At 42.2% G+C, this 15,821-nt stretch overlaps 1 protein-coding gene across 6 annotated transcripts in view; it reads left to right on the forward strand.

Annotated features, from left to right (window-relative positions):
- The window catches only part of SORCS1 (sortilin related VPS10 domain containing receptor 1), a 459,027-nt gene that overhangs the window by 410,364 nt on the left and 32,842 nt on the right, over positions 1-15,821 (forward strand). For all 6 annotated transcript variants that reach the window (XM_045568059.1, XM_045568058.1, XM_045568062.1 and 3 more), the window contains exons 19-20: positions 6,292-6,478; positions 13,916-14,049. In XM_045568059.1, coding sequence (XP_045424015.1) covers positions 6,292-6,478; positions 13,916-14,049 — 321 coding nt within the window. The remainder of the gene's footprint in view (positions 1-6,291; positions 6,479-13,915; positions 14,050-15,821) is intronic.

Genomic DNA, 15,821 nt, shown 5'->3' on the forward strand with positions numbered 1-15,821 from the left:
CAACAGCAGCGCTGGAGTGAGTTGTGCGTCTTCACCTGAGAGCTGAGATGACTTCAGTGTTGGGATATGCGTGTGTGGATTTCACTAAGGCCAACAGCAAGAGTAATAACAATGATAAAAATCACAGATTATCTGAACTGGAAGTGACAGAATCATCAGGTCTGCCCATCTTCAATTTATAGATACAGAAACTAGGTCCAAGTGAACAATGACTGTTTTTCAAAGGACATATGACTGGGTCTCCTGACTCCCAGGTTACCGCCTGACTTTTGTAGGGTACTTCTTCCAAATATAGCACCCCTGTAAACTCACTTAAATTTCACAGCCACCTAATAATTGGGAAAAGGGGTGAACTGACATCCAGGGCAAGAAATCATATGTCCATTTCATCTAAGGGGTTGCACGGCTTGGTTAAGTCCACCAAGTGATGCGAGGTGTCAAAACTTGAAAGCTATTTAAAAATGTTGACAGCATAATACTGAAACAGTATAATGACCCCAGTTCTGTGGTGACAGTATCTGTGTCCACATGCATTCTCATTGATTAAAATAGTATTCACCAATCTGTTAACTTTGTGATCTCTGGGTCATATAATTACGGGTGATTATAATCTTTTTTTCATTATTTTATGCATTTTTACGTATTCTAAATGAATATATCTTTTCTCTCTTTCTCCTTTTTCTTCTAATAAAGATAACATATTTCTATTACATATTTTACCACTAGGAAAATTGGTTGCATAGGTTTGTTCCTAAAGGAATTCTCCTACCACTCTTTAAAAAATGTAATTTTGGTCTTACTACATAGCTGAATGTTTTACTTTATGAATTATTTTTTAAAGTAATTAAGAAAACATTTAAAAGATCTGTCATTTGGCAGCCCCACAGCATTCCTGCCAAAGTCTGCTGATGTAATTCCTAAAGCCACCATGTGGTGGTGACAGTACAGCAATGTCCTTTGTCATCTAACAAGTGCTTCCAGGACACAGTGGGTCAAGATTCTGAACCCGTCCATACCACAATATCTAGATGGGGCAAAGAGGCCCCAGCTCATAGTCATCTGTCTGCCACACAAACCAAGTTTCCCTCCTGCCTTATACATTCTGTTCCATTCTAAGCCAGACACCGACTAGAAAAGACATAAAAAGGAAATTTGTTGTTTGGTCAAATACATGGTGCTATGGCTCATTTCCAAGTGAAGGATTAAACCATTGTTTGATGTACTATTTGAATTTCTGGATCTGGGCATTAGACCCAGAAATATTTGAACATTTAGTTAGGCAAGTCCCAAAGATTGGAGTCCTCAGAGAAGGGCCTGAAAAACAGCCATTTTTCTTTCATGTCATCTGAGGGAAAGTGAAATATTGTGTATCTAGTCAGATAATTTGGTGGGTTCATAGTCTGGGCTCCCTGGCATCCCGGGCTTGACAGAGCTGAGTTCTCCGACAAAATCCTAAGACCCTGTGCACCATCCTCTTCTCAGCGGTGACTGTTCATCCTTCATGGCAGACAGTCCAGGTTCACTGGTGCCTCTGCTTACAGAGGGCTCAGGAGGTCTGCACGTTTGGAGAGACACCTGTGCTTTAGAAAAACATCCCTGAACAGGCAAGGTGGGAAGGCTGACAATATTCTGCCATATTTAGTGTTCAAAAGAACACTCAAATAACAACAGGAATCCAAGACCAAACTTGGGTGTATCTCATCATCCGTCAAAACAAGGTCTGGGTTACCTTCTGGTTATTTCCAATATCTTAATCCATATTTAAATATTCACAGTACTAGCAGAGGTAGAATGTATATTTTGCAATGTTTCTTGTATTATATCATACCCTACCCCATTTATAAATTTGGTGAAATCTTCATTTCCCTTCATTTTCTCCTTCTGTCTTTTAGTCCTGCTGTTTTCCTCCTGCCCCCATTGCCCCACCCCCACTTTGCTTCACTCCTGCACCCCACTGCTGTGCTTGACTCCTGCACCCCAGCGCTGTGCTTCAGGGTATTCAATATCGACGGTCTGGTTATATTTGCCAGTGTCTTTCTCTATTCTCATACAAACACACGTAGATTTATGGTATATATACACTATGTTATTTTTTTGCTTATTTTTTAATAAAAGTGGGTTATACTAGTCATTTCTCTACAATATAGTTTTTGCTGCATGATCTTTCAGCTCCCTTCCAAGAAAATTGTTGGGGAAGCCCGAGTCAGGGCCACTGTGGAGATTGCGTGGGCCAGGCTCTGACATACGAGCCTTGTTTCGGTCTGCAGCGGGTCTCTGATGCCTTAAGGGGCGTCTCGGACTCTCATTTCTGGACTGAGCCTGTCTGGGTTGAGTTTCCGTAGCATTTGTTTTCCCATTCTTCCCTGAATCTGTGTTACAAGAAGTGATAGGTTCGCACACCTTTCATTGCTCAGGTTAATGTTGGCTTCATTGTGGCCATTTGATATATTTGGTTTTCCATTGCAGAAGTCAGTGATGCCCTTGGAGAATCCCCGTGTGGATTTCAGGTGGCTTTTGTGCCTTTGTCAGGCACTCCTTTTGAGCTAGTGTTCTCAGTGCTGTGTCTGTATGAGGACACGTGACTAAGGGGCATTAAATCTAAGGAATTTTATATGATAGTCTAGACATTCGCCAGCCTGGGTTCAGTTTCAGGAATGATGACTTTTGCTGTGTTAGATTAAAGTAATTTTCAATTATATACGAGACTTTCCTGACTACTGATTATGAATACCAATTGTTTCTGATATTCTCTATTTTCTTTATGGTTTAAACATGATACTGTCTCACCAGAGGGTAGACAGAAGCGGAATACAGAGTTTATGCCAACCTACCTTTACTTAGAAATGTCTACATACAAATGTTGTCAGAAGGGAAAACAGAGTCAAAGCCGGGAAGAGAGTCAAGCAAGAAAAGAAAGTGACGGCTTCTCTTTATTACAAACTTTCTCTCATTCTGGAAGAAATAATCACAAGCAACTTTCAATTAAACAAACTCAACTAAGATGGAGCTGAATAGATAAAGTTAAGCTGTAGATGATGTTAAATGCTTTCCTAGGTTTCTAACTAGCTGTGTGACTTTATGTATCTTATCTAACCTCTCTGTTCATCCGTTTTTCTGGTATATCCATCTTCTCTATCTCCTACGTGTCCTAATAGCCAACTTACTAGCATTTTCCCATTTAGTGACTGATATGAGACAGATGTGCAATAAATACCTGCCAGTTGGTTGAATGACTGGATGAATGAATGACCAGAGAGCCAGTTTAAGTAGGGTAAGCATGCCTAGCCATACAGTTATCTAGGACTTAAGCTTTCATCCCTTTATTCTGTCTCTTACTCTCTGAAAGTGGTTGGCATCCCTGTTTCAGGCGGTAATTAGAGCCCAAGAAAGCTAGAGTCTGAAGAGCGACGAGGTGGTGGACGCACTTACAGTGGTATTGGTCTTACAGCTCACCTAAGAGCTCCCGAAGACAAAGGCATGGAATCCAATTTGTTCCACTTGAGTGGGAAAAACTGTAACAGGATGGATACAATCTGATGCCTTCTGCTATCAGACATGGCCCCTTGACATTCTTATCTCCTAATGCAGAGTCCAAGCCCAGAGGCCTGTCCTCACATCTGGGGGAACTTCACGTTTGATTGTAATATTCCATGCCTTTGCCTTCAGAGGCTATCAGGTGCATGATACGGCTAATGCCTGATATATATATATATATATATATATATATACACACACACACACACACACACACACACACACATACATACACACTAATACCCTAAAAGACTGACTCTGTAATGGAAGCCTTACTGATGCACTAGTCCAAACATTGAATAGTTCCCTCCCTTTCACCTATTATATGCACAGAGAACACTATCATGAGTGGAGAATTAAGAATGCTGTCAGACCAAAAGAGCAGAATGACAGACAGCAGATATCCAGACAGACAGAACTTAGGAGGGGTTTTGTGTAACTGACAAGAAGTCTAAATCCAGGCCAACAAAAGGGAAGTGATGGATGCTGAGCAGAAAGACCAAGGCAAAGTAGGCTCAAGCAATGGCAGCCAAAGTTGTACTCTTCCCAGTTGTGTGAGTGGCTGTTCTCTCCATGGAGGCCGGAGTAGAATTGGCTGGAGGTGCGACGCAGGGTTTGGACTCTGCATCAGGAGATAAGAATGTCAAGGGGCCATGTCTGACGGCAGAAGGCATCACGTTATATCCCTCGTGTTATAGGTTTTCCCACTCACGTGGAACAAACTGAATTCTATGCCTTTGTCTTCAGGAGCTCTTAGGTGAGCTGTAAGACCAATACCACTGTAAGTGTGTCACCTTTGTCCTCTTGCAGATGATGGCCCCTGCGTCATGCTCACTGTCCCTACAAAGCCCCTTAAACCCGTCTCTCTCTCTCTCTCCTCTCCCATCTCAATCCCCATCTAGAGTGGAAACAATTTTGCTTGTTTTTTCCCGTGGATAACCCCAGCTAGCTACCCCGACATTTCCTTCAGATACTTGTTTCCAAAAGCAGGCTCTTCCCATGTGCACTCCTAGGGTTGGCGTCCCAGCAACTCTATTGAAAAGCCAGAAAACCTGGGAGTGGAAACTGACCAGAAACAGAATGAGAAATTGATCAGTCCACTTTGGCTGTCCAAATGAAGGACAAGTCAGCAAGAATGGTTGACATTTATATTTATTAGTGGAGGGAATTCAAGTAAGTGCACAATGTCTAGCCTTGTGGATATTTGTTCTGTAGTTTTGAATGGAATTTCTTTTTCCACCCTAGGGGAGAATTTTTGCCTATGTACTCACTGAGAGTTAGCTACCGCATGCCCCACACACAATGCTTGGCTGGGCATAGAGCAGAGGAGTAGGTCACGTAGATTCATAGGAATTGAACTGCTTTTCCTCTCCCTGTGAATTAATCTTGTAAATGTCAGCATTTTAAACTTGGCCTTTTCAAAAAATATGATACTGTATGAACCTTACTTAATCGAAAATACATTTCTAGTTCAAAGGTTTTTTGGTCTTTTTCTCCCCCTAAAAATGGGAAAGGCTAACAATAACAAAAAAAAAGTGTTAAAGGATGGGTTGTGTGTGAGGGAAGCTGGTTTTTGTCAGTTGGGTCTAAGCAACTTTGATCCTTAAGATTCACAACTGTCATTCCAAAGACCATTTCTTTTTTATAGGTGTGGGATTTTATAACCCAGACATCTTTTCCTGCATACCCATGGGAAATTTAGAATCACGTGATTTGAATCAAGCCTTGAAAGAATATTGTAGGTCTTTTATAGCTGCATTATTTTTATAGTCACTTATTTTTGTGTAGCATTTTATAGATTACTAATTAATCTATAATCTAATTACCTGCATTTTTTTAATAAGAACCCTTTTCAGTTACAACGGTAAGTTATTATTATGCCCATTTCATAGATTTGGTAACTGAGACTGAAGGAGGCTGAATGACTTGCATGAAGTCACCCAGCCTGGTAATGACACAGGAGGATTCAAGGCTGCAGGAGCCTTGAGTGCCCACAGTGCTATATTCGCTCTGTAATGAATGAACTGGAAGGTTCAGTGAGGTGGGTTAGAATCCCAGGACTGCTACTCACTAGCTGTGTTAATCCTGAGCCAGTGATGAAATCTTTCTTGACTTCAGCTTCTTCCTCTGTAAAGGGGACGAGTGTTGCTTACTCTTCTCTCCAGACTAGATTCTAGGAGGAAAAGAATGAGGTCAAATGATAATTCGAAACACTGAAGTATAAAAGAATTAACCATTATTATCTTAAATAATAATCGAACTGAGCTCAATGTCATATCAGGTGCCAGGCAAGGTGTTTTCCATCCCTGCAACACAGTCAGAGAAGCAGAAATAAAGAGGGGGATTCAGGGGTCTTGAAGACACAGGATGTAGTCCATGACCATGTCAGGTAGGCTATATTTTTAAAGCTGTGTGTGTGTACTCCTTTTATCTATGTGAACAAGACGACTACTCACAAAGCCTTCAGAGGAATTGAATATCGTATTGGAGCCAATAATCAAACACTCTTAATTTTCAAAACCTTGAAACGTTTGGTAGTTGCTGCCCTTCAGTATTGGAGAGTATCCATCTTAGCAAACTCTTGCCTGCTATGGGATGTCACAGGGGTTCTGTCAAAAACAGACAGCTGCTCCCAGCTGTAGAAGGAAGCCAGGACGGCCGCTATGCCTGAGCCAGGGACTAGGACGAGCCCCAGCCCCCTAGGCAGGCGCAGCCAAACATTGACTCCCTTCCCTCTGACGTTGGGCTGTTTTCCAGGGTGACGTTCAGCGGACACTCATCCAAGTGGACTTCGGTGATGGGATTGCAGTGTCTTATGTTAATCTCAGCTCCATGGAAGACGGGATCAAACACGTCTATCAGAACGTGGGCATTTTCCGAGTGACCGTGCAGGTGGACAACAGTCTGGGGTCTGACAGCGCCGTCCTGTACTTACATGTAACTTGTATGTTATTACTGTTGTTGGTTTATGACATATCTTAATGTTGTGTTCTTTCAAAATCTAATCTGAAGTTGATATCAAGAAGAAAGGCACTAGCTATGGAAAATAAGAAAATAAGAGAGCAAAGTGGGGAGAGAGTAAGGAGAAGATTGAGTGGAATTTGAATGATCTTCAATTCAGGATTGCTTGAGATTATTCTCATTGTATTTACTATTCCTTCTCCAGGAGCCTCAGAGATACGACACCTATGGCTGGGGGCTGGGCCTGAGCAATTTGCAGAGCTACTTGGTTAAAATATATGAATTTTTGTCTGTTTCTTTTTTTTTTTGGCCAGAAATAATTGAAAACAACCCACATGCACAGCTGAGTCTAACACATTGAGAATTAGCACAAGGAAAGAAATTTCTCCCCCATCTGATTATTTCTGTCTTCTCATGTTCTATCTTGCTAAATTGATAATCCTTTTAGACTTTTGCTCTTAAAAAATATTTTCTGGGCTTCTATCTGTGGATCATTTGGAGTTAGAGAGAAGGTAGTGTAGGAGGAAAGAGTATAAAAATAATGTTAAGGAAACTACAGTAGGAAACAGTTCCAAGAAATGCTAAAGCTTTTCCCTCTTCAAGGTGTCTAATGATGTGAGTAGATAGGAAGACATAATAATTTAACTTTTAAGTTATGTTTGCTAAAAATGTATGTCATAAACTTGGTAGGTGTGAGGGCATCCCTAATCAGTCATAGGACTTATATTGGTTACTAGAGAAGTAGTTTACTTTAAAATGAAGGTAGCTCCTTTATATGAATGACCTTGTTCAAATTTCAAGTTCTAGTCCAAGAGTATTAAATTCAGGCATTACTCCATGCCTCTCCTCAAAAAATTGAGGATAGAACTACAGAAAATACCAACTAGATCCCTTTTTTTTTTAGCTGCTGTAGTCCAGTGAGAGGGCAAGACTATTTTGGTCCATGCTCTCTGGGTGGTTAAAAAAATTTTTTTAAAAAGACTATTTTGGAATACCCAGGAGATTGTTTGGTTGCTGAGAATTCCTAATATAACAGTAATTCTTGATCTTTACCTCCTACACACTTTTGACACAGGTGCTACAAAGATACACACCCCTTTCTTTGTTCTAAACAAAGCTACACATGGCTCCCAGTATGCCGACTCAGTTTCCCCTCTCCTGGCTGTGGTTTATTAAACTCTTACTGTTTGTGCCAGGCTTTGCACTAAATAAGCCCTTCACGTGTATTGCCTCACTTCTCAAAACAATCCTGTGAGGTAGGCACTATTGGAAACCCTATTTACAAAGAGTTTTGAGGCTCAAAGAGCTTCAGTAACTTATAGGAAGGGGCAGACATACCACCTAGCAGAGCCAGGCCCCCGACTCAGTTCTCCCTGTCTTGGGAATTCCAGCTCTGGTCTCTAAGTCAGTGTCAGTGCCAAGGGTGGCTTGAGGTTGGAAGAACTAGGTCTCCATCCAGCTTTTACCCACCCCCATCTTTGCAAATCATCTCAAAGAAACATAAACATTTAGATTAGAAGCTGTGTACTTGCTGTACAACTACATAGGTTCAAGACACATTACGTAGGCTCCCTTCCATCCGATCCCATGAGCCATCCTATGTAGACTTTCAGAAGTTGCCTCTTACTAAGACATAACACCTCCTTATATAGCAGTCTTTAGAGGAATGAAAGTGATGGTATCATAGGGATAATAATATTAACAATACATCAGAAACATTATTGGCAGCAAAAATAACTTGCAACACAAAGGACGGTACGTTTGCTAAGAGTGGCTGCCCACCTGGCATCCTATCATTTCCGGCAGCTTATTCTATAAGGGGGATTTACTAGAGACGTACCCACCTTAGGAATTATAGCAATTGTGTTCTGTATCTCACAGGTTTATTATATATCTACCAAACTCCAATCACATGTAAAAACTGATTTAAAATTCAGTACCAGCTTCTGGTCTAAACCTCCTAGTCACCCTGTAGACTCTTCCTCATTCCTACATGTGATCATATCCCTTGAGGAGTCCACAGCTCTCTTTCAAGACCCCTCCCTGGTTTACTCAATCTTGGGAAGGAAAGCAACACAGATTATCTCTGCTCAAGATTAAGGGCTGCTAAAACCACAACTTCTAAAAGGAATGAGATTCTTTGTTCATTTGCAGTTTTTCGTTTTATTAGCCTAGTTGATTGGGCAAACTGTTTGATCTTAACCTTAGTGGAAGATGATTTATAATGGAATGTTTTATGTTCTGATTTTAATTTTGTAAACACATCTTGGGTTATAACATATAATGGAATCCCTCATACAATGAAACCGCTTTCTAAGTCTGGCATTGAGGACAAGAATTAACTCTTTTGTACCAATTATATTGAAGCAGGATCATGTTTTAAGCTGAAATCCATGGCATGACAGTTTCGGCAGGTTCTGACACGTTAGCTTAGTGCCTTCCTCCTACAGGGCCCATCACGCTTTACTGTACACACAAACTCGTTTTGCTGTCTTCACATCTATACCACGATAGACAACTTCAGCCTTTTCTTTCAGACGGAGATAACCAGGATGGGAGAAGCACCATGACTTTGGCAGCATTTTACGCTAAGAGGAAGCCAGAACAAGAGCACATCTGAGTCACACTCCTAGGCATCTTAAACCTGGAGGACCTTATGAATGACTTTTGATGCCAGAGTGCCGAGATATGGGGTGGGACAGGGGGAGCAGCTGGCTTTGTAGGGAAAAAAAAATTAGAAAGTACCGGACTGAGTCAAGCATTCTGATTAGGTCCAGATCCTGGCCCCAACCCCTGGGCAAGTCACTCCATCTCTCTGACCCTAGATTTTGTCCTCTGTTAAATAGATATACATCTTGCTCCCGAAGATCCCATGAAGCAAAATATGTGGTGCCCTGGCAACTAGTAAAACTTGATTTTTTCATCACCATAAAGGAGCATATGCATTTGGGCGTAGAGGATTCTGACATAGAGGAGAATGAGCAGCAACTCTTAGCTTGCCGAGCCTGCCCTCTGCCCCTCCACCCGCTCCACCCATTCCCCCCAGGGCTCTCCCAGAAGGTCCACTGCCTGACTCACATACACATTCTCTCCACTCTACAGTGCAGAAAGGTGATTTGATTCCAAAACAGAAGTTGTTTTTTTGTTTGTTTGTTTTGTTTTGTAATACGGGGTTACAAAGGTCATCAGGAACAAATGGACCTGAGTTCCTGCTTAGTGCTTCCAGGAGTGGGCTGGCAGCTCTTGCTGGGCGCCTGGGTAATCTCTTGCAGCTTAACAGTTGGAAATTCCTCAGGGATAGTATTCACTGTGCTCTGCTAGTTTGCAAACTAATGAGACACGTGATGCAGCCAGCGTTGCCTTCAGCTGGATGGGGCAGAGAATTTAGAGGGCATGCAGATTTCTGCTCAGAAAGCTGCCCTGTCACAGCCACTCTTGTAGAAAAAAATCACGCAAATTTGCAGAATGGGAGGTGAAAAAAAAGAGATAAGGTGGATGTTCTAGTCCTTCCTAAATCCCTCTCCTTAACTACTGCCTTATATAGGACCCATTTGCAGATGTCTTTCTGGCCCCATCTTAGGGTAAAATGATCCATGTAGCCTGAAAACCCATGAAGCTTTTTGACTATTCACAAGATCATTATATTGGCCAGCAAACATGAGACTAGGATTTTGTAAAATGTGGTTTAATGAGCCACCTGCCCCAGAATTAAATGAGGAAAATGTAGTGTCCGGGCCCTGTCCCAGACCTACTTACTGAGTTAGGGTTCCTCAAAGTGCAGCATCAGAACCTGCTTGGAACAGATTAGAATGATCCTTGTGTACACTGAAGTTGGAGAAACTCTGTTTTAGGATCTCAACTTAAGAGTTTGAGTCACTTTTTTTTTTTCCAGTGGCTTTTAAAAAACATTTCAGACAAATAGCAATGCGAAAAATATGCAGTAATTAGGTGGACAGAGGTCTCCGGAACAGAAATGCTAGAGGCAGGCCAGAGGGGCCAGTACACGCACACACACACGCGCACACACACACACACACACAAGATGTTCAGTTTCACAGAAGTCAGCTGCTTCCTGCAGCACAGGAGGGCTAAACGAAAAGAGAGAAAGGAAACCCAACTCACACAAGTAATTCCCCAGTTCTCTCAACCACATTGCCAGAAGTCATATGGAGGGATGCAGCGCCACCTGCTGTCTCTTTTGTGCATCACAGGCCCCTGTCTGATGGAGCAATAGCTGCCTGTTTGCTCAGCCCTCTGCTGAGTGCAGCCAGCCAGCTGGGTGCTTCTGGGGGCTGGAATTTCACTTCTGCAGCTTCATTAGGGCAGATTGCACACTCTGAAGAACAGAAATGCTTAAAGAATAGGCTTTGGGGTAGCAGGAACCAGGTATTTTAAACTCATGAAAAGTAAAAGAATACAAGAGGTTGTAGGAATCTGAAAGATAAATTCCATCCACGTATGCATATATAATGTGTCTGCGTGTAACTCATACAAGCACACATATACACAGTTCAGGGCCTACAGGCCAACACACTATGTGTCCTAAATACCGCTTAGACCTCTTTGTCTTTTCTCTTTCCCACCATCTCGCCACCGCAGCTGTTCTGGCTTTCTTGTTCTTCATCAGGCATTGCAGGCCCGCCTGCTCGTGGGCCTTGGCACTTGCTCCATCCTGAAGCATTCCAAGTAGAACCTTGGTGCAATCAAGTTGATTCATGTTGCTGCTCAAATGTCATTTCTTCTAAGAGGTCTTTCTTGACCACCCTGTTGGAAATAGCTTCCTATCACCTACCACTGCTTTATGTGTTCAATGCCTTCCTCCCTCAAATACACCTAAGCTCTAGCCAGTGCCAGCGTCCCCAGCATCTAGAATAACACCCAACACATAGTAGCACTCAAAAACTATTGAATGACCGTACCACCGTACTTTACTAACAAGATTTAATTTTTGTCATTGAGACATTAACATATAGGCATTATTCCTACTCCAGGGTTCTGACTTAAAAAAAAAAAAATGTTCGTATGTGAGAAAGGCAAAGAAAATGAACCTCTTTAGAATGGAACTAGCATTTTTAGCACAGCTTATCTGGTGCTTGTATTTTAATTGATTGATTTAACTCAGCTCAGGGGAGTCAGGGAGAGGTTCACAGAGGAGGGGATGCTGGAACTGAGACTTGAAGACTGACAGGTGCCCTAAGAAAGGTGTATAAGCAAAGGCCCCAGGGTGGGCAGGACATGGCCTGCTGGAACAAACCATGTGAAGGGGGAATGGCAAGAACCATGTAATAAATAAGAGCAGGTATAAAGCATATTTCCCAATGTTGGGACTTATTTACATAATCAGAAATTAAGGACTCTTAATAGGTATTTTGTTAAAATGGAACTGGAAAGTTTCTATTGAGCACTTGTCATGAGCAAGGACTCTGAAACCAGACTGCTTTGATTTCACACCCTAGAATTGATGTTTCCTAGCTATGTAACCTTGGGAACCTTTATTTATTCATCTCTAAATAGGGAGAATGTTAGTTCCTACTTCATAAAATTGTTGTGAGGATTAAACAAGGAAAAAAAAAGTCCTTAGCAGTACATGTAGCCATAGTCATCATTCAGTTACCGTTACCCTTTTATTATTGCATTGAACGATTCTGACTTATGATCAACTCCTTCCCAACCTATGCCTTATAAGCTAGAAAATCAATTTTATTCTGCATGTCAATCACCAAACTCTTTATTTTATAAATAGAGAGTAGAGTAGCATGAGACAGGAAATTATATCATTTGTTCATTTATGCAGTGAATATTTGAATACCTACTATGTCTTAGGAACTGGCTAGTCTTGCTATATAAAGACCAATATGAAGGATTCTTACCCTCAAGAAGTTTACAGCCTCTGCTCTCAGTCTTACAAATTTTAGATCAATATGTGTTAGCTATCATTATTATTATTATAATTAGATAATGAGAATGTTAATTTTGAGAAAGTAAGTATGAGTAACATGATCAGCTTGGCTTTCTAGAAAAATCACTCTTGCAACAATTTGGAGGATGGATTAGAGGGGGAAAGGTGAAAGTCAGGAAAATCTATAAGAGAGGTGAGAAAGGTACTTATTGTGTGAGCCAGGGTCCCAGACTGGGGGGGGTGAGAAGTGGCTGTAGATGAGTATTTTAGAAATATTCATGAACCCAAATCAATGGTTTCCTAAATGAATGTGAATAGCAAAAAAGAAGAAATCTAGATTGACTTTCTGCTTCTGAAATGGGCCCCTGGATGAACATTAGTGTCGATCAACATTAGTGTCAATCACCAAGCTATAAAGAATATGGATGGGGAATAATGGGGTCCTTAGAAACATTTGGCTTCTGGGGTCAAAGAAGTCTGGAGCCCTCCAGAAAGAGTTTGGAGCCCAGAAGGAGGGTTTAGAGCCCTCCACATGTGTTTTATATTTGAAGGTTAAGGTGTGGTTTATATTGCCTAGCAGAAGAGCATGTAGAGGGACCTTAGGAAACAGTTAAAGGACAAGCAGAAGGGGCAGTAATGAATCCTGGTGGGAAGGCCTGAGGTACCACTCTCTTCTCCACCCCATGGGACCAAGGTGGGGATGGAAAAGGCAGGGGAAGCTGCTTGTTGCCTGGGAAGAGTGACTCAAAGATAAGATTAGGGGTCATTAGAAAAGTCCTAGTGGTTCTGTATGAAGGGGACATTCATATCTTTCTGGGGTTTGTACATCTGATTAAGGTTTTTGGTTTTTACGGGCCTCCATAAATAGAATCATCCTATATTTTAGGTGAGCATCTCCTAAGCAGCTGAGGACCACACTCTCTGTCCACACACGCACACCTCAGTCCTGGACAAGCTTGATTCCACCCAAACACAGTGTGCTCCATGCTCACCCAGCCCGGCAGCTTTACATACACTCACATGCAGACTCATGCACAAAAGCACACATTTACACCTACATACATCTTGAAAACCCAGCACACCATAAAGAATAATTACATGGAGAGTGGTTTGGGGATTTCCCCCACACCCACCCCCAACATGGACTCTCAAGGTCTTCATGATCCTGATTTACCACCAAGGATATAACCTCTTCGAAAGACTTCTCATCTTCCTGTGAAATTTTCTATTATGCCTGTTCACTTAAGGACTTCATAGATTACTTGTAAATTTTTAACTTTTACACAACATAACTCAGGTTCTAGAACAGGCAGAAAGATCCGTAAATGGAAAATGCATAAACACAATTATTCATGATATATCCTTTACTCCAAAGTAGGCAAATCACCTGAGCACGTCCTCTGGGAATATGGCGCAGTATCTGGAGGCTTCAGGAGTGATTGTGTCTCCTCTTCAGAGCAGGGAAGGCTGAACAGAGAAAGTTCTTCCCTCTCTATGTCTCCTCTTTCTCTTGTGCCTCAGGTCCCCTGGAGCATGTGCACCTCTCTCTTCCCTTTGTCACCACAAAGAACAAAGAAGTCAACGCGACGGCAGTGCTGTGGCCTAGCCAAGTGGGCACCCTGACTTACGTGTGGTGGTACGGGAACAACACGGAGGTGGGTCTGCCTTCCACACGGGGTCTAGTGACACAAGCTCAACTCAACTGGCTGAAGCAAAAAAGGGAAGGAAGCGGCTTATGAACTCAAGAGGGTAGGGGTAGTCCTAGCTTCAGGGACAATAAGCTCTCTCAGTGCTCAAGTATTTCATCAGTACGTTCTCTCTCTCTCTTGCCCCTCTCCTCCGCCTACGTTTTATCTCTGCCTTCCTCTACATTGGCATTTATCTCCAACTGGACTTGTCTTTGCAGTGACCCAAGGCCTTACCTTAAAAGAGAAATTAAACTTTACTTTCCAAATATTCTAACAGAAGTCCTGAAATCGAGAATTATTGGCCAGGTCTCGAACACAGTGCTGGGGGGTGGAGAGCACGGTGATTAAGTCGGCCTCCTTGGAACTTCATAAAGAGCAAAAGGGAAGACGTTACAAAAGGAAACAGAGGCAGAGGGATACTGGACAGGCGAAAGCAAGAAATTATCATTGCAACCCACTGCCCAGATGGCCCCCTCACCCTAAATCAGAAATTCTATTTCTTCCGGCAAGACTTATCCTTTATGTTTTCCCCAAATATTCCCTGTGCGCAGAAGTCAGCAGCCAATTGGAAACCAGCAGAGACCTTAAAGCAGATTTACTCTAAGTCCTTCATCTTGCAGATGAGCAAGGCGAGGCTAACGGAGCTGGAGGGACTGGCTTCGCTGGCTTCTAGCCGCTTCATAAGAGGCCAGATTCAAGGCCCTCTGATGCCTCCGTTAATTTTTCTTTCCCCTGCACCAGGATGCATGGTCTTTTTCGGTTTTGAACTCATTCCATTCTCAGAAATTAATATGCTTCCAAATGTAAGTTAGGCAGTGCGGCCGGGGCCCTGCGGGGCCCTGGGCTGAGCTGCTCTGGACTGGAAAGCTTGATATTCTTCCAGCAGAGTTGCTTCCACTTGGTAACTTTGTTCTTTTCAAACATCATGCATCTTACTGATTTATTTAAAATTTTTTATTAGACTCCCTTGCTAAAGTACAATGCATCTTATTTTAATAAAAACATTTTTTTCTGCTCTATAGCTGAAACTTGGCTTTCGATGGAGACACAATTTTGCACAGACACAGGGAGGAAACCTTCCCTGCACCTAGGCCTACTATAAGCCTGACAGTGGAAAGAACCTCTCACCTCCACTGCGAAAATAGCTAAGCTGAAAAGAAACCCTTTTTTAATCTTTCATGTTTTGTTTTTTTTTCATTTTGTTTTGTGTTTTTAAGAGACAGGGTCTTGCTCTCTCACCCAGGCTGGAGTGTGGTGGCACTATCACAGCTCACTGCATAACTCCTGGGCTCTAGCAATCCTCCTGCCTCAGCCTCTCCAATAGCTGGGACTATAGGTGCACACCACCACTCCTGGCTTTTTTTTTTTTTTGGTAGAGACAGGATCTCATTATGTTGCTCAGGCTGGTCTCAAACTCTTGGCCTCAAGCGATCCTCCCACCTCGACCTCCCAAATTGCTGGGATTACAGGCATGAGCCACCACCCCAGGCCTCAGAAGCCCCTTTTTATTTCATCTGAAACTATGCATGGACATTTGGCCCAAATTGGGCCCACTATCCACAGTGGAAGAGGAGAAATCTATTTTATTTTCCTGAAAGCTAGTACTAGCAGGTGAAAGTACTAAACAACTTCCTTGTGTGCCTCCTGTTGTTTTGTTTTGTTTTCCTTTTAAAAGAAAACCAAATTCTCAGCAGATCCTATTGAAAAGACTTCTTTTGCTGAGCTTTAGTCTTCCCTCT

Source organism: Lemur catta, chromosome 14 (genome assembly GCF_020740605.2).
Source record: "Lemur catta isolate mLemCat1 chromosome 14, mLemCat1.pri, whole genome shotgun sequence".
Taxonomy (NCBI): Eukaryota; Metazoa; Chordata; class Mammalia; order Primates; family Lemuridae; genus Lemur; species Lemur catta.